Here is a 27675-nt window from a genome sequence, read left to right as displayed (position 1 = left end):
ACGTCCTATTCCATAATAAGAATAACTTTATTATATATACCCACCTGCCCACCTGAGTGGGTTGCTCCAGCCACACTGGGAGGCTTCCAACATATATAAAAACATAATAAAACAACAAACATTTAAAACTTCCCTGTACAGGGCTGCCTTGGGGTGTCTTCTAAAGGTTGTATAGTTACTTATTTTCCAATATTTCTCAGATGAAAATAGAGATGTCCTAAGGAAATCAGCCCTGAGTGCTCACTGGAAGGACAGATCCTGAAGCTGAGGCTCCAATACTTTGGCCACCTCATGAGAAGAGAAGACTCCCTGGAAAAGACCCTGATGTTGGGGAAGATGGAGGGCACAAGGAGAAGGGGATGACAGAGGACAAGATGGTTGGACAGTGTTCTTGAAGCTACAAACATGAGTCTGACCAAACTGCGGGAGGCAGTGGAAGACAGGAGTGCCTGGCGTGCTCTGGTCCAGGGGGTCACGAAGAATCGGACACGACTAAATGACTTAATAACAACAACAAGGAAAAGCAGGACATTCTGGGATCAAATCAGAAACCGGGACGGCTTCTGTCAATCTGGCACTGTCCTTGGAAAATAGGGATGCTTGAAAAGGGTTGTTGTGAAGATAAACAAGGAAACCTGTATGCTGCTCTGCGTTTGGAGGAAGGAGGGAAAGAAATATTGTACCTATGCAAAGGACCTTTGGCTAAATTGGAGAATTACTCCCCTCCCAGAAGCTCTTTCCACCCGCCCAGTCAGAATATTGGCATGCTTTGCCAATGACAGCGAACTTACAATTGGCATTTGTTCCTCATCGGGAAAGAATGGATTGAAATATTGCACAAGCGTTCTAAGAGGGCAAGCCAAGACTGCAGGTTTTCCAAGCGTGGAACTTTCCTTTCTCCTTGCTGCACTGCGAAAGGGCAGGCCTTGCCTGCCAAAAAATAAAACAACTTAATTAAAAGTTCCAAGAATGCTCCCTTACATCAAGGCGTCATTAACCCCATCATGCAAATGGGGAAATTGAGGGAGGCCTCTTAAGCAACCGCCCCAAATTTCCACAGCATTTCAACGACCGGTAGAGAAGAGTTAAGGCCCAGGAGTCATCCTTTAATTGATCGTGTCAGGATTGTCTACGAGTCAAAACAAAACATACCCGTCTATCATGGCAAGATGTCACCGATAAGCTCTTTGAACCAGGACACTGGGAAGTTCAATGGGAGGTGTTAAAGAAACATCACTCTAGAATTCCAGAACCACCTGCCAACTACTTAAAAAAGAAATTACGTCAAGATCTGCCAGTATCTTTTTTTCCTTCTATACAGAATGGGAATGCATAGGGGGATACATGAAGAAATATGGTGTTAAAGCAGAACTCTTAATAGGCAATTGTTAAGCCTGTAAGGACAAAAGAAGTAATTATAATTTAACAGTTTTCATGTTATTCTATTTTCTTAAAGAAACTAGAAAAAAATATGATGATGGGAAGATCTCACACAGGTCAAGGGAAGCAGTGGGGAGGAGGGGAGGGTTAGGTAGAATTTGGGAAATAAAATAATATATGGAACAGCAAAGGATATAATAGATTCTTATAGAATAGTAATATACTGTAACCAGAATAGAAGTTCAAAGGGAAGTAAATGTATTTTTTTTAGTATTTTCATTATTGTAATAGTTATTATTATTTCTTATAGATAGACGACAATGTTAATTCAGGCTTCTTTGTTTTGCTGTTTGTATAATTTTAAGTCAATTAAAAAAAAGATCTTCCAGTATCTAAAGGGCTGTCACATGGAAGATACAGCAAGCTCGGTTTCTGCTGCTCCGGAGGGTAGGACTTGAGACCAGGGATTTTTGTTTCAAGAAAGGAGATTCTGAATGAACATCAGGAAGAACTTTCTGGCGTTAAGAGCTGGTGGACTCTCCTTCCTTGGGTGTGGTAGCTAGACTGGTGACTGGGAGCAGCCGCAGAGACCACTTTACCAACTGCACTGGCTCCCAGTGGAGTACAGGGTCAGGTTTAAGGTGCTGGTTTTGACCTTTAAAGCCCTATACGGCCTAGGACCCACGTACCTACAGGACCGCCTCTCCTGGTATGTTCCACAGAGGACCTTAAGGTCCACAAATGACAACACTTTGGAGTTCTCAAGTTGCAAGGCGGTTAGATTGGTCTCAACTAGGGCCAGGCCTTTTCAGTACTGGCCCCGACTTGGTGGAATGCTCTGTCACAAGAGACCAGGGCCCTGCGGGACTTGACATCTTTCCGCAGGGCGTGCAAGACAGAGCTGTTCCGCCTGGCCTTTAGTTTGGATTCAGTCTGACCCTTATGTTTCCCTCCCCCCTATGGTTTTGATCTATGGGCTACTTTTAAAATGAGGCTGCATTTTAAATTGCATTTTAACCTGTATTTTAAATTGTTTCCCCCCTATTGTTTTTACTGTAATTTTACTGGTGTTAGCCACCCTGAGCTCTACTCTGGCTGGGGAGGGCGGGGTATAAATAAAATTTATTACTACTACTACTACACTGGTCCTGAAAGACCTACACTGACTCCCAGTATGTTTCCAAGCACAATTCAAAGTGTTGGTGCTGACCTTCAAAGCCCTGAGGTCCAGCTCTGAGGGCCTTCTGGCAGTTTCCTCACTGCGAGAAGTGAGGTTAAAGGGAACCAGGCAGAGGGCCTTCTTGGTGGTGGCACCTGCCCTGTGTCACCTCCCACCAGATGTCAAGGAAATAAACAACTATCTGACTTTTAGAAGACATCTGAAGGCAGCCCTGTTTAGGGAAGTTTTTAAATGACTGATGTTTTAATGTATTTTTAATCTTTTGTTGGAAGCCGCCCAGAGTGGCTGGGGAAACCCAGCCAGATGAGCGTGGTATAAATAATAAATTATTACTATATTATTATTATTATTATTAGAGGTTTTTAAGGAGAGGTTGGATGGCCATCTGTCATAGGTGCTCTAGTTGAGATTCCTGCATTGCAGGAGGTTGGACTAGATGAATCTCGGGTTCCCTTCCAATGACTCTAGTCGGAAAGTCCTGAGATACAAAATTATATGATGTGCAGTTAGTTCAGAGGGGTGGGAATCTCAGGTCCAGGGGCCGGACGTGGCTCCCTAGGTCTCTCTTATCAGGCCCTTGCGAGGTCCTCCAGGTCACATGCCCTCTTCCCCAGACCACTCTCTCTTCAGTGGCCCTTCTTCACCCCACAAAGGCTTTTGTCCAACTGGCAACTCTGATAATGCCTCTCTGCATGTCCAAACAGAGAAACAGGATGCAGAAACTAACCTGCTGTAAAGATGGGGAAAATTACATACAAGCTCCGCCTATATTTTGCCTTAAAGGTAAAGGGACCCCTGACCATTAGGTCCAGTCGTGGCCGACTCTGGGGTTGCAGCGCTCATCTCGCTTTATTGGCCGAGGGAGCCAGCGTACAGCTTCCGGGTCATGTGGTCAGCATGACTAAGCCGCTTCTGGCGAACCAGAGCAGTGCATGGAAACGCCGTTTACCTTCCCGCCAGAGCAGTACCTATTTATCTACTTGCACTTTGACGCGCTTTCGAACTGCTAGGTTGGCAGGAGCTGGGACCGAGCAACGGGAACTCACCCCGTCGCGGGGATTCGAGTCGCCAGCCTTCTGATCGGCAAGTCCTAGGCTCTGTGGTTTAACCCACTGCGCCACCCGCCTCCCATATTTTGCCTTACCTTTACCTTTAAGAATGAAGCAGAGCTTTGGGAGAACAGCTGGCTCAACCCTTTCTGGGTCTTATCCAATCAGGGTAGTCATTTTAAGCTTATGCAGAAGTTCAGTTTCCCTAACAAATTCCCCCATACAATTCTTGAGATAAGTCAGAGACGCTCTTGCAGGCAACGCCGCGACTTTCAGACGGGTGCCGAGCAGCTAAACGGAAGCAGGGCCTTCTCTGCGGTGGTGCTCTGGCGCCGAGCTGGATTCGGAGGAAATTCCTTCTGGCCAAACACTTTTTACCCAATAAAGCGTATCGCAAATTTTGCAGCGGCGCATAGGGACTGTGCAGCTCAGCCCTTGCGCAACCTGGACCCTCCACATGTTTGCTTATTCTATGAGTAGGCAAACTAAGGCCCGGGGGCCGGATGCGGCCCAATCGCCTTCTAAATCCGGCCCGGGAATCAGTGTGTTTTTACATGAGTAGAATGTGCCCTTTTATTTAAAAATGCATCTCTGGCTTATTTGCGGGGCAAAGGAATTCGTTCCATTTTTTTCCTCCAAAATATAGTCCGGCCCCCCACAAAGTCTGAGGGACAGTGGACCAGCCCTCTGCGGAAAAAGTTTGCTGACCCCTGGTTATTCACTTCAACAATTTAAATGCCATTTAACTCTGTTGCCTCTAAGTGGCATACAGGAAACTCCCCACTTACACATGGTCAGCACACAGATGACCGCAGGCGCATGTCCCGTTTTGGGCACTGAAAGGGGGCAGGGAAGCAACAGACTTGTGAGCGTCCCACTGACGCACGGGGTGGCCAGGAACAGAGCCCCCGCATTAAGGGGAGAGATCCACCTGTACCGTAAAAAGAGAAGAATTAAAGATAAATTCAGCTAAAACTAACCGCAAAACCAGAAGAGAAAGAACACCGTTCTTGAAATGCCTGCTGAGATAAAAAGCTCTTTGCTAGGCGCCAGAATTATGAGAATTTTGAATTATGGTGCTGGAGGAGACTCTTGAGAGTCCCATGCAGGAAGATCAAACCGATCCATTCTGAAGGAAGTCAGCCCTGAATGCTCACTGGAAGGACAGATCCTGAAGCTGAAACTCCAATACTCATGAGAAGAGAAGACTCCCTGGAAAAGAACCTGATGTTGGGAAAGATGGAGGGCACAAGGAGAAGGGGACGACAGAGGGCGAGATGGTTGGACAGTGTTCTCGAAGCTACCAGCATGAGTTTGACCAAACTGCGGGAGACAGTGGAAGACAGGAGTGCCTGGCGTGCTCTGGTCCAGGGGGTCACGAAGAGTCAGACACGACTAAACAACAACAGGCGCCAGAAGGGGAACTGGTAAAATATCAGCACAGAATTGGACACAGTCCCTGGTGAATACGAGTAGTACGCCCAAGGCACACGGGACCCTAGCAAATCGTCAGGGAAGATGGGAGTTGGAGCTCAACAAATTTTGGAAGGCAACATGTTTGAGGAACGACTGGTATCTCTCTAGCAACTTCCACAGTGTGTTGCTTCTTATTCCTCGTTGAGAGTTTCGCGGTTCGCCCAAACGCTTCTCGCAGATGAACAGACACCTGGTGAAAGTTTAATATTGTTCATTCTAGTTATGGCCAAAGACAAGACAATTGTTCTCTTTCCTCCCTGAAAACAGTCAGTGAATGCTACAATGCAAAGTGCTCTGCGGATTTAAAAACAATGCAATAATACAAAACTATCCTCAGTTTCAAATGTCTTCGGTGCGAAGTTTACCATAGTATTATTCAATGCTAAAAAGGGGGGGGGGAGCGTTGTCTCTATATTCTTCCAGACAACATTGCAGTTTTGGCGTCAGGGCAGCAGGGCATGGATCCGTAAAAACGAGCGATGGCGGCATCTTCGGGAAAGGCTACAAAACGCACGAGTGCGAAAACCGTGGGAAGGGGATGACGTCTTTGATGTTCTCGACGCCCAAAATGCAGCGGAGGTAGCGCTCAAATCCCATTCCAAATCCACCATGAGGGGTTGATCCGAATCGACGCAGGTCTATGTACCTGGAATGCAAGGCGGCAGATCAGTTATGTTTACCAATACTTGGTTTGATCCAACAGATCTCTATTTAGGTCCCAGGAACTGAGGAAGTTGTCTTATTCAGAGTCAAAGAATTGGTCTGTCTAGTTCAGCACTGTTTGCCCTGACCGGGAGCTGCTCTCCAGGGTTGCCTCCCAGTCATACCTGGAGATGTTAGAAATTGATCTCATGGTTGTCTACAATAACTGACAGCAGCTGTCTGGGCTTTTAAGTAGGGGAGATTCTCAGCCCCGTCTGAAGATGTCAAATGCAGTTACTGACAAAGACAAGCAACCACTTTCCCCCTCTAAAATCGTCCCAAACGTTTGTTTCTGCCCAACTTACTTGCTTTAAGAAAGATGTAGAATGGTAAAGGTATAGGACCCCTGGACGGTGGAGTCCACTCAACGGTGACCATGCAATTGTGGCGCTCATCTCGCTTTCAGGCAAAGGGAGCCGGCGTTTGTCCACGGACAGCTTTCCAGGTCATATGGCCAGCAGGACTAAACTGCTTCTGGTGCAACGGGACACCGTGACGGAAAGCAGAGTGCATAGAAACGCTGTTTACGTTCCCGCCAGAGTGGTACCTATTTATCTACTTGCACTAGCGTGCTTTCGAACTGCTAGGTAGGCAGGAGCCGGGACAGAGCAATGGGAGCTCACCCGTTGCGGGGATTTGAACCACCGACCTTCTGATCAGCAAGCCCAAGAGGCTCAGCTGTTTAGACCACAGCTCCACCCGCTGAGGGAGAATGACAGCTTTGTCAGGCAGGTCAGGAGGTGCCAGGGGAGGAACACAGAAGAACATCATTCAACAGTGGAACCGTCTCCATCAGGAGGTTGTGGACTCTCCTTCCTTGGAGGTTTTTAAGCAGAGGCTGGATGGCCATCTGCCATGGATGCTTTAGTTGAGATTCCTACATTTCAGGGGGTTAGACTAGAGGACCCTCAGAGTCCCTTCCAATTTTACAGTTCTACGGTCCTTTGTCCCAACTGATGCATTTAGCAGGTATGATGGACCATTGCAAATCTGTGCTCCACCACAAGAGACTGAAAAAGGATTTGTTCTCCCCTCCAGCAGTTGGTGGGGGCGCGGGTGGCGCTGTGGTCTAAACCACAGAGCCTAGGACTTGCTGATCAGAAGGTTGGCAGTTCGAATCCCCGTGACGGGGTGAGCTTCCATTGCTCAGTCCCAGTTCCTGCAGTTTGAAAGCACGTCAAAGTGCAAATAGATAAATAGGTACCACTCCAGCGGGAAGGTAAACGGCATTTCCATGCACTGCTCTGGTTCGCCAGAAGCGGCTTAGTCATGCTGGCCACATGATCTGGAAGCTGTCTGCAGACAAACGCCGGCTCCCTCGGCCTATAGAGCGAGATGAGCGCGCAACCCCAGAGTTGGACCTAATGGTCAGGGGTACCTTTACCTTTTTAGCAGCAGTTGGTGGCTGCAAAGGTTTGGAATCATGGAACTGCAGTATAAGAAGGGACCCCAAGGGTCATCCAGCCCACCCCCTGCAATTCAGGAACCACAGCTCAAAAACCTCAGACAGGTGTGCCACCCAAAGGAGGTGGATCAGATCCACCTGGGCAACGCTCTGAACACAGCCGTAGACCAACAAACAACACCTGGCCGTCCTTACCATTGGTAGGTGTCTTCAAGCCCCAGCCTGTGGAACCAAGGGGAAAACATCATGAAAGCAACCTACAAAAGGCCTTATATTGCTCCTTACCTCCCTCGCCCTGATCTACCCACTGTGATCCACGCGACGGTGACCTCCAGACTGGATTATTGTAACTCTATGTGGGGCTGCCCTTGAGACTGACCCAGAAACTCCAGCGGGTGAAGAATGCTGTGGTGAGACTCCTCATGGGATCCTTGCCGCGGGATCACATTCACCCAGGGCTATACAGCTGCACTGGCTCCCGGTGGAGTACAGGATCAGGTTTAAGGTGCTGGATTTAATCTTTAAAGCCCTATACGGCCTAGGACCCTTGTACCTACGGGACCGCCTCTCCTGGTATGTCCCACGGAGGACCTTACAGTCTTCAAACAAAAACATCTTGAAGGTCCCAGGCCACAGAGAGGTTAGGCTGGCCTCAACCAGAGCCACGGCTTTTTCGGCTGTGGCTCGAATCTGGTGGAACGCTCTGTCACAAGAGACTAGGGACTTGACATCTGTGGGACTTGACATCTTTCCACAGGGCCTGCAAGACAGAGCTGTTCCACCAGGCCTTTGGTCCGGGCACAGTCTGACCCCCTCCTTCACAGAACTCGAGTCCAATGGTTGCCATCAATTTGATTTAAACTGATTTTATAATGAATTGATTTTCGAATGCTGTATTATTTTACCGCTCTGAGCCCGGCCGCTCTGAGCCCGGCTTCGGCTGGTGAGGGCGGGATATAAATAAAAATTTATAGTGGACACAGGAGATTTTCATAGGTGGGCGATAAGATGAATAGAAAAGCAGGCATTTAAGACAACAAGGTGATGCACGGCAGTAAATTTCTGTCCCCCTCCCTAGCCCCAACACATTTGTGAGAAAGGGGCTGCAACAGTATTTTTTATTTTTTTTTGCATTTCTGCGTATTTGACAGATTGCACCGACAAGTCTGGCATGTCAAGGAACGCATCTCCTAAGAAGCATCTGTTCTGTCTGAGCAAGCGGCCGGCCTCTCCCCTTTAATCGCTGGCGTCCTCAACAGACCCTCCTTGACCAACTGTCCAACAGCTCCCCACAGTAAGCCAGAAGCAGAAATCCTCTCCCTGACCTCTGTAGGCGGGACTGTAGGAAATCGGGTCGGTCTTCCCTCAGGCTGCCTCCGCAAAGTTCCCCGACTGCTGGTACAAGGAGGTCAACTGCCGCCACCTTTAAAGGAAAAGGGAATAAATGTATAAGACTGGTGATAAAAGGTGTTGGAAATGTAAATCTAAAGAGGGAAGTTTCTACCACATGTGGTGGAAATGTGAAGAAGTTAAAAATTTTGGGGAATCCATATACAATGAACTGAAAAAATACTTAAATACACTTTCATTAAAAAGCCCGAAGCCTTCCTTCTGGGAATGATCGGAGATGAGATTAAGAAAGAAGATCAGATAATGTTTCAATACGCAACTGTAGCTGCCAGGATTCTGTTAGCACAAAATTGGAAAACCCCAAATATCCTGACCGTTAAAGACTGGCAAATTAAATTATTTGAATATATGGATTTGGCAAAAATGACGCAGAACATTAGACAGCAAAAAGGCACAGAGTTTATTGACGATTGGCCCAAATTCATAACATATATGGAAACAAATTCTAGAGATATAAAAATCACATTAGGTTTAATATAACCCTTGCGATGTGTAGACGATGTAAAATGAAAAACTGCAGAATGGATTTAATATTTACATAACCCAAAACCGAGATGGAGGGAAGTCAACCGTTATTTGTTGTTAATCAATGTTTGTCTTCTGGTTTGTTCATGTGTTTTGTTTTGGTTGATGTTTTCTTTTTTCTTTGGTGTGTGTTGTTTGTTTTTGTTTTTCTTTTTTTGTTAGCCAGAGCGTATTTTAATGCCGAAACAGGACCATTTTATTGTGCTTTTTAATTACGGGTGTTTAAAAGTCGTGCAATCAGGTTTTGTACGCTGTAAATCACTGACAAACCCAGTTTGTCTTTGTGTATGTATGATTATGCATGTACATATAATTAATCACTTTAGTTAGTTAGTCCCTTTATACAAAAACAAAAAAAGCCTCAAAGTGACTTAGCAACAAGATAAAATGCAAAACAGGTGAAATCAATTAAAAGCCAATTAAAGCAAAACAAAACCCAAGGGCAGCGAACAATGTGAATTCCTAAAATGCTCACCCTTCGCATTGAATTGCTGGATAAATCCTGTTCCACCCCACTAAAGTATGACAATGTGGTGCGGTTCGGATGCGGCTGACTGACAGCTCCCTTCACCTCTGACCTCTGGCTGTACTTGCAAAGGCTGATGGGAGTTGGAGTCCAAAAACACTAGCTACCCCTGGCCTAAGCAGTAAGCAGGGATACTAAATCAAAGTAATTACACAGCAAGCAGAAGCTTTAGAAGTTGTGCGTGGTGCCCTAGGCAATCCTCCCCTTTCCTGGGAGATCATGGGTTGCAGCCAACGTTAGTCCTACTCAGAGTAGACCCACTGGGATTAATGGACATGACCAACTTAGGTACATTTATTTCAATGGGTCTGTTTCATAATTCTCACCCACCACACACAAACATTCCCCCAAGATTAGGGGCATTTGAAGAGCAGTGCTGGACTGGACTGCTTCATTCCAGAAACTATATGAAGAAAGCAAGATGCAAAAGGTCAATATCCTGCACTGCCTAGGCCCTAGGCATTTTGAATTGGAACTCTTACTGTATGTTGGGCTCCATCTTCATTGTCCCGCATATAGAACGGCTTCAGGTCGTACGGATAGTTGAAGACAAATACGGGAATCTCGCCACAGTGTTGGACCAGGTATCGCTCGTGCTCAGTCTGAAGGTCACGACCCCACTGAAAAAAGAGAGCGGAAAAGAAAAATATTAATACTCAGGCCTCGGTATTCATTTAGTTTTTCAAAGAAACCCTCCCTCACAGACACACACACGCGGCAACACTCACCTCTGGTTTGTAAATGAATTCTTGGCGAGCTCGCTTTAAAACCTCTATCGCTTCCGTGTAGGACATCCTAGAAGGTGGGAGAGAAGCTGTCAAGAACTTGAGCTGATTTATTCTGGCACACATTTATTTGTAGTCTGCCTTTTAGGACAGGGGAACTCCTTGCTGCAAGACTACACCTGAGGCTCAGGTGGCCTCAGTGGCCCGGAGTGCCTTTCATCAGCTTCGGCTGGTGGCCCAGCTACGCCCCACCTGGACAGGGATAGCCCAACTACTGCTGTCTATGCTCTGGTAACTTCAAGGTTAGATTACTGCAATGCATTCTACTATGGGCTGCCTCCGAAGACAGTTCGGAAGCTTCAGCTGGTGCAGAATTCAGCGGCCAGGTTGCTGAACAGAGCAAGACGGTTTGAGCATATTACACCGATCCTGGTTCGACTGCACTGGTTACCAATTAGTTTCCGGGCCCTATTCAAAGTGCTGGTTTTGACCTATAAAGCCTTAAATGGCTCAGGACCATAATACCTCAAGGACTCCTACCCAGACCCCGAGATCATCCTGAGGTCCTCCTTTGTGTGCCTCCTTCTTGAGAGAACAGGGCCTTCTCTGCAGTGGCTCCCCATCTGTGGAATGCTCTCCCCAGGGAAGTTCACCTGGGGCCTTCATTATACACCTTTAGGCACCAGGCAAAAACGTTCCTTTTTAACCAGGCCTTTGGTTGATCCGACTTACATCCCATGCCCTTTTAAGATGTGTTTTTTGTGGTTGGGGGCTATTGGGTTGTTGTTTTTATTTTTATTAGGTATTTTGTGGTTTTATATTTTCATTTTATTCAGTGAACCGCCCCGAGACCCCTAGGTATAGGGTGGTACAGTGGTACCTCGGGTTACATACGCTTCAGGTTACAGACTCCGCTAACCCAGAAATAGTACCTCAGGTTAAGAATTTTGCTTCAGGATGAGAACAGAAATTGTGCTCCGGAGGTGTGGCGGCAGCAGAAGGGCCCATTAGCTAAAGTGGTGCTTCAGGTTAAGAACAGTTTCAGGTTAAGAACGGACCTCCGGAATGAATTAAGTTCTTAATCCGAGGTACCACTGTAGATAAATTCAATCAATCAATCAATCAATCAACCAACTAACTTTACTCTTTACCCAGGCCTTTGGCCATTAAATAATCCATTGCTCATGAAAATGTGTTTGTGTGGGGGGCTGTTTTTATGATTATTAACCTCTGTATTATGTTTTTATTATTATGCTGTGTAAATTATGTTTTTCTTGTTGTACACTGCCCTGCCATAATAACACTAGGGGTGGGGAATGGTACTTTCTGTGGTGTTTGAAAGCAAGGCTGTTTAAAAGCCCTTTTGCAAACAGCTCCACACTGCTCTCCGAACCTCTGGTTGCAAAAGTGATTTCAAAAAGCTCAGACACTGCTTGGGCCCACCTGCCAAATTTGGCCCGTCAGGGGTGGGGAGATAAAAGACCTGGCCTGCTGGTGAGAAAAGGTTCCCACACCCCTGTTTCAGAACAGGTGATTCCCTAACATGCTCATTTGGGGAGGGAACACGGCTCAGTGACGTTACGTGTGGAAGCTCAAAGGTTCCATCTTTGGCACCTTTAGTTAAAATGAGCAAGAAACAGGGAATGGGGAAAAACCTCCCTCTTAAAACCCCGAGGAGCTGCTTTCGGTCGGAATAGGGAATGCTGCACTAGTAATAATAATAATAATAAAATTTATTAGTTATACCCCGCCCATCTGGCTGAGTTTCCCCAGCCACTCTGGGCGGCTCCAAATCGAGTGTTAAAAACAATACAGCATTAAATATTAAAAATTTCCCTAAACAGGGCTGCCTTCAGATGTCTTTTAAAAATAAGATAGCTGCTTGTTTCCTTGACATCTGATGGGAGGGCGTTCCACAGGGCGGGCGCCACTACCGAGAAGGCCCTCTGTCTGGTTCCCTGTAACCTCACAGGAAGGGAACCACCAGAAGGCCCTTGGTGCTGGACCTTAGTGTCCGGGCTGAACGATGGGGGTGGAGACGCTCCTTCAGGTATAATGGGCTGAGGCCGTTTAGGGTCTCAACAAGAAAGGAGTATAGCTCATTGGAAGAGCAGCTGTTTTTCCAGCTTTATTTCTTCATCATCATCATCATGAGGAGGTCCCAGCTTCATTCCGCAGTAGCACCTCCAAGACAGCTAACCACAGCGCATGTTAAATTCTGCTGCCCTGGGAAGACTGTAGCATGGCTCCGCGGGAAGCCACAAACAGGCAGTTTGGAAAAGGAAAAAACCCACAGCCAACTGAGCCAAATACGACACACTTAAAATGAAAGCAGCGTGGTCTGCGGGCTTGATGTCACAGCCAGAGCAAATTTCAGGCCAGAGGAATGATTACCGTTCATTTCTGCACTTGTCGGCACAGAGAATGCGTCTCTTACAGCTTAAGACATAATACACGCAAGGGCTTGTGATGAATTCCCTGGCAGCTTTTTAATTCATTAATTTTTTAAAAAGAAAAATCACTCGGGGGAGACAATTTCAACTGGAAAAGTGATGGAAGACTTGGTGGCACTTGAACTGCCCCCCACCTGCTATTTCTCTGCTCTAAATCATCCCATTCTGGGGCAGAAACAAAATAAAAAAATTCCTTCCAGTCACACCTTAGAGACCAACTAAATTTGTTATTGGTATGAGCTTTCGTGTGCATGCACACTTCTTCAGATACAGTGGTACCTCGAGTTAAGAACTTAATTCGTTCTGGAGGTCCGTTCTTAACCCTCGTAGAAAAGCCAGCAGAAGCCGCACACCCTTTAAAGAGTGCGCGGCTTTTGTGTGCTTTTGCGTGCGGTGGGGAAATTCCCCCACCTCCCGCAAAAGCCCACAGGAGCCGTGCACCCTTTAAGGAGCGCACGGCTCCTGCGGGCTTTTCGACCAGGAGGGAGAAGGGACTGACACGGCCAGTCAGTCCCTTCTCCCTCCTCGGGGAAAAGCCTCAAAGAGGTCGGGGAGCAGCGCAAAGGAGGCGCACTGCCTTCCCGCTGCTCCCAGAGCTTGTGGGGCTGGCGGTGGGGGGAAGCGCTGCTTTCCCCCATCGCCAGCCTCAGAACTAGGTCGGGGAGCAGCGCAAAAGCAGGAATTCCACCTCCCGCAAAAGCCCGCAGAAGCCGTGCGCTCTTTAAAGGGTGTGTGCCTCCTGTGGGCTTTTCTATGAGGTGGGAGAAGGGACTGATGTGGCCAGTCAGTCCCTTCTCCCTCCTGGGGAAAAACCCGCAAGAGCCGCACGGAGCTTGTGTGCGGAGCTCTTGGAGGCTTTTCCCGTCTGCCTCCCCCCTGCATTCGCTCCATAAAATGCACACACATTTTTCCTTGCTTTTTAGGAGGGAAAAAGTGCGTCCTGTAGAGCGAAAAATACGGTAACCAGCTGATGCTCCTGGGGGAGAGACTTCCACAAAGCAGGAGCCACCACAGAGAAGGCCTGTTCCTTATGTTGTTGTCCTCTAGACCTCTCGTGGGGGAAGCTGTGGGTTGTGGGGCTGCATGTGCTGCCCATGCCTCCATGTGTTCAGTGAGCATGAGAAAGTCTGGATACCTACAGGTGAAACTCGAAAAATTAGAATATTGTGGAAAAGTTCGTTTATTTCAGTAATTCAACTTAAAAGGTGAAACTAATATATGAGACAGATTCATGACATGCAAAGCGAGATATGTCAAGCCTCTATTTGTTATAATTGTGATGATTATGGCGCACAGCTGATGAAATTACCAATCTCAGAAAATTAGAACATTAAATGAAATCAGCAAAACAAGGATTGCACTTTTCCACGATATTCAAATTTTTTGAGTTTTACCTATATGTATGTATGCCTATACAGAGCCCTACCATGTGATGACACCCCCCCCCCCCCGGACTAGCATAGGAACTCTCAGCACCCTTAAAAAACTACACGTCCCAGGATTCTTTGGGGGAATCCTGGCAGCTTAAAGCGACATGCTACTGCTTGAAATGTACCGTGCTGGAGGGACCCCGCCATTCATTGTGATAGAACGAAACAAAGCTGGGAAACTTAAGCCGTAGCCGACAACAAACAAGAACGCCGATGTATTTTTTGCTTACGTTATGAACCGGTTCTTCAGCATCCGTTCCACCTTTGCCTTCGGGAGAGGAAGAAACAATTCACAATGGCTACCGGAAGAAGAGTTCAGAAACCACCACCAAGTTCACATTTGCGTTTTTCGGAAAGGATTTCAGAACGGAACCGAGGATTTGCGCATCTAATCTAAGCGGGAGATCGGTTTCCATTTCTGGCCTTACCGAAACCAGAGTCAAGACTACCCGGGTTTTTTGTTCCACAGGAAAAGCTGAGTTGTGCTGTTTCAAGCAACGCACAAGGCGAGGACGGAGGCTTCGTTTTGCATTGGGTTGGTCTGCTGGCTGCATGAAGGAGCTAGACAGAGCACCCACAGTAAAACGATCTGTGCAGGGTCATTACCTGGTCCATCCAATCCAATAATAATAATTTATTATTTACCGTATTTTTCGCACGATTGGACGCACCGGACCATTGGACGCAGCTAGTTTTTTTGGGGGGAAATAAAGGGAAAAAAATTTCCCTTTATTTCCCCCCCAAAAGCAGGTCAGGGAAACCAAACCAGGTCGAGGAACAGAGGGATAGTGGCGCTGCGCCTCCCTGCTGTCCCCCGATCTTGTGGGGCTGGCTGATGTCTGCCTGGCGCGCGGGGCGCTCTGCTTCAGCGGGCCCCACCCGCCAGGCAGCAGGCTGCTATCCGCAGCGTGGGGATCCCTGCGGGGAACTCCTGCAAGGCTCCCCACTCTGCGGATGTGTTCCCGAAGCGCGGGGCGCTCTGCTTTCAGGGCGCCCGATGCTCCGGGAAGCAGGCTGCTATCCGCAGCGTGGGGAGCCCTGTGGGGAACTCCTGCAGGGCTCCCCACTCTCCGGATGTCTGCCTGGTGCGAGGGGCGCTCTGCTTCAGGGCGCCCCACCCGCCGGGTGGCAGGTTGCTATCCGCAGCGTGGGTAGCCCTGCAGGGAACTCCTGCAAGACTCCCCACGCTGCGGATGTGTTCCCGAAGCGCCGGGCGCTCTGCTTTCAGGGCGCCTGACGCTCAGGGCAGCAGGCTGCTATCCGCAGCGTGGGGAGCCCTGCAGGGAACTCCTGCAGGGCTTCGCACGCTGCGGATGTGTGCCGGGCGCGAGGGGCGCTCTGCTTCAGGGCGGCCCATCCGCCGGACAGCAGGCTGCTATCCGCAGCGTGGGGAGCCCTGCAGGGAACTCCTGCAAGGCTCCGCACGCTGCGGATGTGTGCCCGGTGCGAGGGGCGCTCTGCTTCAGGGCGCCCCACCCGCAGGGCAGCAGGCTGCTATCCGCAGCGTGGGGAGCCCTGCAGGGAACTCCTGCAAGGCTCCGCACGCGGCAGATGTGTGCCGGGCGCGAGGGGCGCTCTGCTTCAGGGCGCCCAACCCGCCGGGCAGCAGGCTGCTATCCGCAGCGTGGGGAGCCCTGCGGGGAACTCCTGCAAGGCTCCCCACGCTGCAGATGTGTTCCCGAAGCGCCGGGCGCTCTGCTTTCAGGGCGCCTGACGCTCCGGGAAGCAGGCTGCTATCCGCAGCGTGGGGAGCCCTGCAGGGAACTCCTGCAAGGCTCCGCACGCTGTGGATGTGTGCCGGGCGCGAGGGGCGCTCTGCTTCAGGGCGCCCCACCCGCCGGGCGGCAGGCTGCTATCCGCAGCGTGGGGAGCCCTGCAGGGAACTCCTGCAGGGCTCCGCACGCTGCGGATGTGTTCCCGAAGCACCGGGCGCTCTGCTTTCAGGGCGCCCGACGCTCCGGGAAGCAGGCTGATATCCTCAGCCTAGACACAGCTAGCGGAGCGCTAATCCCAAAGCTTGGGGCGTGCGGAGCTCAGCGCGCCCCAAGCTTCTGGGTGCCGGCAAGGTCTAGACGGCTAGCGGAGACCTTGCCGGGACCCAGAAGCTTGGGGCGCGCTGAGCTCCACACGCCCCAAGCTTCGGGATTAATGCAGCGCTCCGCTAGCCGTGGGAGAGCTGGGTCTCCCACGGCTAGCGGATAGCTTCCTGAAGCCTGGAGAGCGAGAGGGGTCGGTGCGCACCGACCCCTCTCACTCTCCAGGCTTCAGCGAAAGCCTGCATTCGCTCCATAGGACGCACACACATTTTCCCTTGCTTTTTAGGAGGGAAAAAGTGCGTCCTATGGTGCGAAAAATACGGTACACCCCGCCCTTCTGGCTGGGTTTCCCCAGCCACTCTGGGTGGCTCCCAACAGAATATTAAAAACACGATAAAACATCAAACATTAAAAACTTCCTTAAACGGGGCTGCCTTCAGATGTCTTCTAAAAGTCAGATAGTTGTTTGTTTCCTTGACATCTGATGGGAGGGCATTCCACAGGGCGGGTGCCACCACCAAGAAGGCCCTCTGCCTGGTTCCCTGTAACCTCACTTCTCGCAGAGAGGGAACCGCCAGAAGGCCCTCGGCGCTGGACCCCAGTGTCCGGGCTGAACAATGGGGGTGGAGACCCTCCTTCAGGCACATAGGAAGTCCACAACCAAGACATGAAAGCCATAACAGAACCTAAGAGGTTTGCTTTAGTCTTTCTCTCTCTCTCTCTCTCTCTCTCTCTCTCTCTCTCTCTCTCTCTCTCTTAAGGTAATAGAAATCTTTTCTTTCCCTTACCTCTTGACCAGGAGCTACGTGTTTATGAAAAAGCTCAACATCGCGAGGGCAACTGGACAGAACTGTGTCGGTCACTTTCTTGAAAAGGTCCTCCATAGCCTAAGGAAAAGTGAGGGAGCCGTAGATGCAGAGTACATGCAAAAATGCAATATTTTTAAAACTTATTCCATGCTTTGGGTGGCTTAAACTCTCCACAAACAGACGCAACATTACACCATGGTTCATCAAAACATGAACATTCCCAGCTGGACGAGTTTGGCAACTTTTTGGCTTTCCTTAACCACAGTTTATCACCTTGCCTGGAGTGAGAAAACTGTTTTAGCGTTAGGTATTTTTAGCTATGTTTCTGTATTCAACTTTTCTGGCTTAAGTGCGATAATTAAAAGAAATATTTGTTTAAAAAATAAGAGAAGGTGGTGAAAGTTGGCCTCTTCTGAACTCCAGCTCACCCAGAGAGTGGAAAAAACTAATTTTGTGCTTCATGCCACCCACTTTTTTCCTCCGCGTGAGAGAAAGTTGTTTCTTCTGTAGGCTGTGGGAACTTTAAAACTGTTAGTTCATGGCGAAGAGGTGGGGGCAGGAAAGCCAAGACTGTGTTTTCCTTTCCTTGAAAGAGGAAGTGCTCCAATGCTTCTGCCAGAATAAAACCTATACAGCAGGTCATTTCAACAGTCTTTCTACTGCTGTTTGAAGCGACTTTCCACCCCCTCTTTTTAAAGGAAATTGTGGTGATGATATATTTATTTATACCCAGCATTTGCCCCTTAAAGAAGTGGTTCCCAATTAGCTAATTACGGAAGAGCCCCTATTTTTTTTCTTTCCAAAAGCCAAGTCACGGACGCCCTACTTTTGAAAATTTTGGCAACTCTGTTAGTTACTTCTGCAAAGCAATTTTTTGAACAAAACGTGGGGTAGCCCCTAATAAGCAAATGATTTTAGGCATACTAAAAAACAGACCATCAAATTTGTTATTGTTGTTGTTTAGTTATGTCCGACTCTTCGTGACCCCCTGGACCAGAGCACGCCAGGCCCTCCTGTCTTCCACTGCCTCCCGCAGTTTGGTCAAACTCATGCTGGTAGCTTCGAGAACACTGTCCCACCATCTCGTCCTCTGTCGTCCCCTTCTCCTTGTGCCCTCCATCTATATTATCGCCCGGCACAGGGACATCAGGACAGCTTTTTAAAAAAGTGGCCCATGCTGGCTGCTTTGGGAGAAATAGCGCTGAATTCTTTTCGCGGGAGACACAAAGAATGTAATAAAACACTTAGCAGGATGGGGAAAAACACCACCTGTTGTACGATTGTCAGTAAGTTTGTGGAAAGTTAGCCAGAAGTGGAAGATCTGATGGTTCGTTCATTCTGATTTCTGGTCAATCTTTTTTAAGGCAGCCGTGGGTCTCTGGGTGTTGCAGAACTACAACTCCCATCATCCATGACCATTGGCTACTCTTGCTGGGGCTGATGGGAGCTGTAGTTCAGCAATGAGCCAAAGATTCCCCCATGACTGCTTCAAAGGTAGCAGGTTTCAAACCACACACAAAATACCACAGTTTTGTTTTTGTTTTGAAAGAGCTCCGTTTTCCACGCTCCCCGTAACTCACTCCATACCTGCATGATATCCTGAAGGCTTTCGGCAAAAGACAGTTCTGCTTCCACCATGTAAAATTCTGCCAAGTGCCTGCGGCTTTGAGAATCGTCAGCCCGGAAGGTCGGACCAAACGTGTACACCTTGGAAAAGGCCCTGCAACGAGACGGTGGGAAAGTCACGCCCACAAAACACACAGGCTGTGATCAGTACCTACTGGCTAGAGCCTGTGCCGTCACCAATACGCTTCCCCCAGAATCCCTGGATCACATTTTCATAAAAATAAGCATTTTCTCTGTTTGGGAGCCCATAACTGAATCAGAAGAGGCTGCCTTATATCTCAGTTCTGACTATATGCCCGATTCACCCAATATATTCTACTGTTCAAGGATGATACAGGTCAATGAGAAGCAGATTTGGGGGGGGGGCGGACATGCAGGGGGCTGGAAGAGACAGGAGAGACTCCACTGGGCAACTGGACATCCGCTCATGTTATGCTGGATCTCACCCAGAGAGAGTCACACGTTCAGGGGGGCCGTGCCCCGTTTTGCTGCTCGAGGTAAAACAGGAAGTTCCACCTCTACCTCTGGAGAACCTGGCGCCGATTTCTGGTGAGATCTTGTGTGTGCTGCCTGCAAGATCTCACGCAATTCTGGTGAGATCTTGCCAGAAATTGGGGGGGTGGGGGTACCTCCTTGCAACTTCCACCACCTAAGCCAGTGGCATCACCTCAGCAAATGGCTGTGCCGGCCTTCCAAATATTCAAAAATGCTGTATGCGCTCTCGGCCCCAGGTGTCCCAAGCCGCTCATTTCGGGGGTCATTTAGGGGAGCACAATTAGTGGTGTGTCCCCCCCACCATGGAGAAGAAGCATGAATCATTTCAACAAAGAGTTGTGCTGCCCAGATGGGCGGGATATACATAATAAATTATTTTTATTATTTTATTATTATTGACATCTTTCCGCAGGGCCTGCAAGACAGAGCTGTTCTGCCTGGCCTTTGGTTTGGACTCAGTCTGACCCTTATGTTTCCCTCCCCTTATGGCTTTGATCTATGGGCTACTTTTAAAATGAGACTGCATTTTAAATTGGTCCCCCCCCCTTATTATGTTTTTTACTGTGATTTGATTGGTGTTAGCCACTCTCAGCCCAGCTCTGGCCGGGGAGGGCAGGGTAGAAATAATTTTTTTCATTATTATTACTTAAGACTGTCTCTACTTGGGCCCGATCCAAGTTGCGACTGCGGCAAACCTGGATGTAAATACCGGGTTTGCTGTGGTTTGTTCATGCGCAGAAGCGGCTTCTGCCATTTGCGCATGCGCAGAAGCACACTGCTGCTGAATGCACCTGTACACAACGGCGATTCTACCAGTGACCCGGATCGACTTATGGACGGACCTCCAGAACTGATTACGTCCTTAAGTAGAGGTTCCACTGTTGTGGGCTCAATTCTATGGCACCCCCCGGATTAGAAACCAGGCAGGCCATGTCAGTGCTAAGTTTCGGACTCTGGGTTAGAACGGCTTAAAACATCAGGAGGTCTCGGCGCCATAAACACTGCTCTAGCATTTTATCCTTCCATGTTCAGATCTACGGTTAAATTCTGTATATTGCATGTTTGAATTTCTGCAAGCCACTTCAGGACACAAGAAGAGTCTGGTGGCCAATGGCCCATCTAACCTTAATGTTTTGACTGAAATTATTTCAGTTATAAAGAAACAGTCCTGTCCTATGGAGAGGCAGAGTTGCAAGTTTTGCTCCAACTTCTGCACAACAGCCCTGCAGAGAGGGACATCAGAAAAGCAGGATGGTTGCAACACACCAAAGCCCATCTATAGTCCAGCATCCTGGTCTCAGGGGGGCTGATCAGATCCCTTAGTTGGAAAGTGGCAAGCAGGATTCGTGCAAAGGACCCCTCTCCCCTCCTATGGTGGTACCTTGGTTCTCAAATGCCTTGGAACCAAAACACTACAAAGTGTTCCGCTTTGCCAACTGTTTTCGGAAGCCGAACGTGCTCCATTTTGAGTGTCACACTTCTGATTTGAACACCACACTTCTGATTTGAGTGTCACGCTGAGGTCTGTCTGCTGCTTTTGCTATTTATTTTGCGTTTTTGCGGCTCTTCTTTGTTTGTTTTTGTGACTGTGTGAAACCCAGTTCAGCTCCTGATTAATTGACTGCTTGTGAGACTTCAGTACCTTGTTTATTGCTTTCATTTTATGCACCAATGGTCTCGTTAAAATAGTAAAATTCATGTTAAATTGCTGTTTCAGGGGTTGTTTTTAAAAGTCTGGGACGGATTGATCTATTTTGCATTACTTTCTGCGGGAAAGCACGCCTTGGTTTTGGAACGCTTTGGTTTTGGAACGGGCTTCTGGAACGGATTAAGTTTGAGAACCAAGGTGCCGCTGTACTTAAAAAACATTCCTGCCTCAACTGTGGCGCCAGAGCACAGCCATCGCAGCTGGCAGCCATCTTTATCCCTCTCCTCTATGGATTTGTCTAATCTTCCTGAAGGAGAAAATCACGCCTCAAACATGGGTTCAGCGTTTTGTTTTGTCCTGATGTCAAGACTTCTTTCCCTACCTTCCTCCACAAGCTGGAAGGGAGGACAAGGAATAAAGAACAGGGGTTGCCAAAACTGCTTATGCGTTGCCCGCCAAATCTGTCCCCCAAGCTATCCTGGCACAGATTTCTGAGGTAACCCTGCAATAATCCGCACTGCATTGTTGCAGAATTAGCTCCCAAGCCCCTGCCTCCCCCCCAGCTGCAAATGCTTTGTAAACACCAATGAAAGATTTCTGCATCTGTGTATTTTGCAGATAAGAAAATTCAGCGAAGATCTGCAGGGTTTGTGCCCGCAAGGCACAAGGAGCATCTCGTACAAAGCGGTTTTTCAGGGGCAGAAAAACCTCTGGCCCCTCCCTCTTATTTCCAATCACCTAAAGCAAGAAAGGACCCCATTGTTTCCTTTGTCCTCTGCAAACCTGGAATTTACTGCCGGGGAAGAAAGCCGCGTGCCCTGCCGATCTTAATTAAGAAGCAGCAGAGATGTTATTAAGGCAAACTATCTGCACATGGCCAGCCATTTCCACAAGGCTGAGGGACCCCATTGACCTGCAGAGGATTCTGGGGAAATGGTGGAAAGAGCTAGGAAGATCGTGCCTGGAGAAGAGTAAAGGGAAAGATGGATAGCTGTCTTTTAAAATGTATTTCAATTAATTTACTGTGATTTTATGTAAACTGTGGTATTTTTACTGTTAGCCGCTCTGAGCCCAGCTTTGGCTGGGGAGGGCGGGATATAAATAAAATTTTAATATTATTCTTATTATTCAGTTAGGGCTGTGTTTTCCCTTCACTACCGGGGGCAGAATACTTTTGCCTTTTATCTTATTTAACTAATAGGTTATTTGCCCGTATCACCCCTTCCTGGGGGACTTGTGGACAGCAGCCAGCCAGATATCATAAAAGCGACCAGTAGCCAAACTGACAGAAAGCTCGTTTTTCTTGGCCCCTAAGCAGGACTCCTTAAAATGTCTGTACAACTTAGAAGGGCATATAATTGTTGTTGTTGTTGTTGTTGTTGTTGTTATCATCATCATTGAATCTTGGAAGGGACCCCAAGGGTCATCTAGTCCAACCCCCTGCAATGCTGGAATCTCAGCTAAAGCAGCCATGACAGATGGCCATCCAACCTCTGCTTAAAAATCTCCAAGGAAGAAGAGTTTACCACCTCTTGTGGGAATCTGTTCCATTGCCGAACAGCTCTTACTGTATTCCACTAATCATTGTTTTCTACCGTATTTTTTGCTCTATAAGACTCACTTTTTCCCTCCTAAAAAGTAAGGGAAATGTGTGTGCGTCTTATGGCGCGAGTGCAGGCTGCGCAGCTATCCCAGAAGACAGAACAGCAAGAGGGATTGCTGCTTTCACTGTGCAGCAATCCCTCTTGCTGTTCTGGCTTCTGAGATTCAGAATATTTTTTTTCTCATTTTCCTCCTCCAAAAACTAGGTGCATCTTGTGGTCTGGTGCGTCTTATAGAGCGAAAAATACGGGTTTTTTATTTTTATTTTATTTGTACCCTGCCCCTCTGACTGGGTTACCCTTGCCACACTGGGCAGCTTCTAATTTTTATAATGTTTTTATAATGTTGCACTTCTTTGGTGTTGTTAGCCGCCCTGAGCCCGGCTTCGGCTGGGGAGGGCAGGATATAAATAAATTATTATTATTATTATTATTATTATTATTATTATTATTATTATTCTAACATATATAAAAACATAGTAAAACATTGCACATTAAAAAGCTTCCCTATATAGGGCTGCTTTCAGATGTCTTCTAAAAGTTGTGTAGTTATTTATCTCCTTGACATCTGATGGGAGGGTGTTCCACAGGGCGGGTGCCACCATCAAGAAGGCCTGGTTCCCTGTACAGTCATACCTCGGTTTACAGACGCTTCAAGTTGCATTTTTTCGGGTTAGGGACCTGCCGAAACCCAGAAGTACCGGAATGGGTTACTTCCGGGTTTCGGCGGCCGCGCATGTGCAGAAGCGCCAAATCGCAACCCGCGCATGCGCAGATGCACCGCTGCAGGTTGCGAACACTGCAGGTTGTGAATGTGCATCCCACACGGATCGCGTTCACAACCCAAGCGTCCACTATAACTTCATTTCCTAGGGAGCCGCCCAGAATGGGCCACATATAAATAATAAAATAATTACAATTGTAATTTCTAATTATTAGCACATTACTGAAAGAACACGTTTGTCCAAACCAACCCAAAAAGTGTGAATCGACCCATCATGAGACGGCCATGTTCTTCAATTCATTTTTTGTCAAGTGCCTTTAGGCAAGAAAGGGACACGGCGTGGCGATAAAAAATGGCGGCCAGTGCCCACTTGAAGAAACAGATCCTGAGTTCCTTCGTTTGTCTTTTTTTTTTCCTCAGAGAAAAAGAGAGCGCTGTTGGAGGCAACTGGCCTCACTTCCTTGTAATCTGTTTTAAGACCCCTTTTTTTCCAGGCCCTTTCTTGAAGCCTGAAAAGCCTGGAATGTCATTTTGGCTCAGAAGAAGACGAATTTCTCTCCGAGCGGATAAATTTAGCTCGTCTATATTTAGCATGCATTCGAGCCGCTTAAGATGCCTGATGTTGTTCTTAAATAATAAAAGAACATGTTCTTGAAGGACAGGGTGTGAAGCAATAACATTGTGTCCTGTACTCAAAGAGCCCTGGCTGTTTATTTTGAAGTCCGGTTCAAGGGTTTGTGGGGGGGGGGAGGACTAAACAAAATCCCAAAAACGCCCAAACACATCTGAAGGACATCACTATAATAATGACTGATGTGAAGATGAGTCCCCTTCATTTCCCCCCAATTATACTTGTGTGGGGTGTATATACTTTATAATTCTCTGGAAAAATAAAAAAAGTTCTGATTTAATAGAGTGCTGCGTCATTACAACATCTTTATCCTGTTCAATTTACCAAAATACCAACACTATACATTATAAGATTATTATTATTATGGGAAATCCTAAAACATGGGGTCAGATCCCCCACATCCCGGATGTGCTAATTTGACAGGTGGGTGTGGAGGAACTGAAACAACAACAACAACAACAACAAAACAACAACAACAACAATAATAATTTTTTCTTTATACCTTGCCCTTCCCAGTTCAAAAACCGGGCTCAGGGCGGCTAACAACAAATTTAAAACACTTTAAAACACTTAATTATAAAAGCAGCATAAAAGACAGTATAAAAAAAGAATAACAATAAAATTCAAAATTCAAAATCAATTAAATAATCCCCAGGGCTAGTTGGCTGAATTGGACCTACTTGGGCCAGCGAGGAGGCCAGGGGAGAATTAGCTGAGGGGTCTGAGCGGGTGATCTTCATAAAAGGGGAGAGGGAGGGAAGGAAGGGGTGGAGAGAGATCAGGCTGAATACAAATCAAAGGCCAGGTGGAATAGCTGTTTTACAGGCCCGACGGAAGGAGGTTAAATCCTGAAGGGCCCTAGTCTCATGGGACAGAGCATTCCACCAGGTTGGCGCCATCACTGAAAAGGCCCTGGCCCTGATGGAGGATAGTATGAGTTCCTTAGGGCCCGGGACCTATGGTTATTCATGGACCTTAAGGTCCTCTGAGGGGCATACCAGGAGAGGCGGTCCCGTAAATACGATGGCCCTAAGCCACAAAGGGCTTTAAAGGTCAAGACCAGCACCTTGAACCTGACCCTATACGCCACCGGGAGCGAGTGCAACTGGTAAAGCACTGGGTGAATATGCTCCCATGGCAGGGACGGCATGATCACCACCAATCAGCTGATCGGGGCTGAATTCAAGTCCCGCTTACATCAGGCAGCTCCAAATTTTGGTGTCAAATTTAATGGTGTCAGACTCGGATCACAAGCCCTGCTCACAGTCTTTGCCTGCCCCACACCTGGTGTCACGTGGTGTGGTCATGGGCTAGCTCAGGTTGACAGATCAAGGACGCATCTTCAAAGCCCAGCGGAATACCAATACAGATGGGGCCAACTTATATTTCAGCAGGCAGTATATTCGACAATATACTCATTACAACAAGCTAATTCTGTGCTTGTTAGTCTGATCTTAATGCCCTTACTGCACTATGGGCAGAAAGTCCGGTCTTTAGAGAAGTACTGTTTTGGGGGGACAAGAGGTGGGCAGGTGTGGAGGACTCCCTGGTCCTGAATGGGGTAACTGTGCCCCTGAAGGACCAGGTGTGCAGCCTGGGAGTCATTTTGGACTTGCAGCTGTCCATGGAGGCGCAGGTCAATTCTGTGTCCAGGGCAGCTGTCTACCAGCTCCACCTGGTATGCAGGATGAGACCCTACTTGCCTGCGGACTGTCTCGCCGGAGTGGTGCATGCTCTGGTTATCTCTCGCTTGGAGTACTGCAATGCACTCTATGTGGGGCTACCTTTGAAGCTGACCCGGAAACTACAACTAATCCAGAATGCGGCAGCCGGTCTGGTGACTGGGAGCGGCCACCGAGACCGCATAACACCGGTCTTGAAAGACCTACACTGGCTCCCAGTACGTTTCTGAGCACAATTCAAAGTGTCGGTGCTGACCTTGAAAGCCTAAATGGCCTCGGTCTAGTAGACCTGAAGGAGGGTCTCCACCCCCCTTGTTTTACCCGGATGCTGAGGTCCAGCACCAAGGGCCTTCTGGTGGTTCCCTTACTGCGAGAAGCCAAGTTACAGGGAACCAGGCAGAGGGCCTTCTCGGTAGTGGCACCCGCCCTGTAGAACGCCTTCCCACCAGATGTTAAAGAGAACAACAACTACCAGACTTTTAGAAGACATCTGAAGGCAGCCCTGTTTAGGGAAGCTTTTAATGTTTGATGCATTACTGTATTTTAATATTTTGTTGGGAGCCGCCCAGAGTGGCTGGGGAAGCCCAGCCAGATGGGCACGATACAACTAATAAATTATTATTATATTATTATCTTTCAGGTCTGAATCCAGAGCAGTTTAGAACTTTATAATTTTATTTTATTATTTATTCATTCATTTATTAAACTTGTATACCACCCTCTACCTGCAAGTCTCAGGGTGGTTCACAGGATAAAATGACAATACGAAAAACACAAAATGCGCAATCAGAATAAAAGCAAAATCAACCCAATAAACAGCCCCCCCCCCCGGATCTGTAACAAGACCTTAAAAACAGGCTCAGTGGCTAACAGGCATCCTGCAATAGCTGCAGCCTCTGGACCAACAACAAGGGAAGCCCCACACAAAGTATACGGCAGTAGTCTAAACGTGAGATTACCCAAGCTACAGTGGCCCAGAAAAGGGTGTAGTTGGACCTGGAGGTGGTGCAATGGGTCAGTGCGCCTGGTGGTTAACCTGAAGGTCAGTGGTTTGAGCCCACTCAGGGACAGCTGTGGGCAGAATTCCTGCATTCCAGGGGTTGGACTAGATGACTCTGTTGACATTTCTATTCCACCTTAAGGCATGTGGAATTGTTGCGTGTCACATGTCTGTTTACATTCCAGCACAGCTTGCTGGGAACTTTCATTTGTGTATAGCTTTTGCTTTTGCTGTTCTCTCCGAGACGACATGAGAGAGAGACGACATGTTTCTTTGTTCTGATTGACAGTATTTTTCGCTCCATAAGAGGCACTTTTCCCCTCCTAAAAAGTAAAGGGAAATGTGTGTGTGTCTTATGGAGTGAATACAGGCAGGAAAAGCCCCCAAGAGCCTCACACACGCTCCGTGCGGCTCTTGCAGGCTTTTTCCCCGTGCAGGCCAGTCAGTCCCTTCTCCCTCCTCAGGGAAAAGCCCCCAAGAGCCACGCACCCTTTAAAGAGCGCACGGCTCTTGCTGGCTTTTGTGGGAGGTGGGGGAAGGGACAGAGGGCAGCCCCTCAGTCCCTTCCCCCACCTCCCACAAAAGCCCCCAAGTGCCGCACTCCCTTTCACAAATAGCGAGGAGGGAGAAAAGCCTGCAAGTGGCGCACACACGCTCCACATGGCTCGTGAAAGGGATTGCTGAGCTGGGATGCATACAGGCTCCGCTCAGCGCTCCCTTTAAAATTATTTTTTTTCTTGCATTCCCCCTCTAAAAACTAGATGCGTCTTATGGAGCGAAAAATACGGTATGTTTAATAAATCTGTAGCTGCAGCATGACTTACACCTCACGCCTACTTCTGTGTGCAACCCACACTCTGCTAATTGCGTGCCCTGGCTTTTGAAGTTCGGGTCGCTGATTTACATCGGAACACGGGCTGATGGAAGGAGACGTCCGAGCTGGGCTTGCTAGCTGGCCTCCCGGCCCCTCTGCATGTCGACAGACCCCTGGGTCCCTTCCAATTCTATGATTCTGCGATATACCAGCTGAAGCTGGCACGCTTTCAAACTGAGACCATGTGACTCTCCTTTGCTTGGCTTCTCTGTTCCCCTGCCTACTCCACTCTCAAGTTAACCAGACACACCAGGGAGAGGCAGTGTGGTGGTTAGGGAGAACCAGGCT

The 27675-nt window shown here is 48.1% G+C and overlaps 1 protein-coding gene across 2 annotated transcripts in view; it reads right to left on the bottom strand.

Moving 5' to 3' along the window:
- Window positions 1–5270: 5270 nt before the first annotated feature.
- NARS2 (asparaginyl-tRNA synthetase 2, mitochondrial) overlaps window positions 5271–27675 on the bottom strand; it is a 41661-nt gene continuing 19256 nt past the window's right edge. For both annotated transcript variants that reach the window (XM_081909954.1, XM_081909955.1), the window contains exons 8-15: window positions 18694–18826; window positions 17086–17184; window positions 14492–14529; window positions 10382–10448; window positions 10136–10273; window positions 8518–8615; window positions 7388–7414; window positions 5271–5731 (exon numbers count right to left, since the gene is read on the bottom strand). In XM_081909954.1, the coding sequence (XP_081766080.1) occupies window positions 5587–5731; window positions 7388–7414; window positions 8518–8615; window positions 10136–10273; window positions 10382–10448; window positions 14492–14529; window positions 17086–17184; window positions 18694–18826 (745 nt within the window). In that variant the 3' untranslated portion in view covers window positions 5271–5586. The remainder of the gene's footprint in view (window positions 5732–7387; window positions 7415–8517; window positions 8616–10135; window positions 10274–10381; window positions 10449–14491; window positions 14530–17085; window positions 17185–18693; window positions 18827–27675) is intronic.

The sequence above is a fragment of the Podarcis melisellensis genome (assembly GCF_964234715.1).
Source record: "Podarcis melisellensis genome assembly, chromosome: 4".
Lineage (NCBI taxonomy): Eukaryota > Metazoa > Chordata > Lepidosauria > Squamata > Lacertidae > Podarcis > Podarcis melisellensis.
Note: the sequence above shows the minus strand (reverse complement) of the source record. Positions and strands in the feature narration are given on the sequence as shown.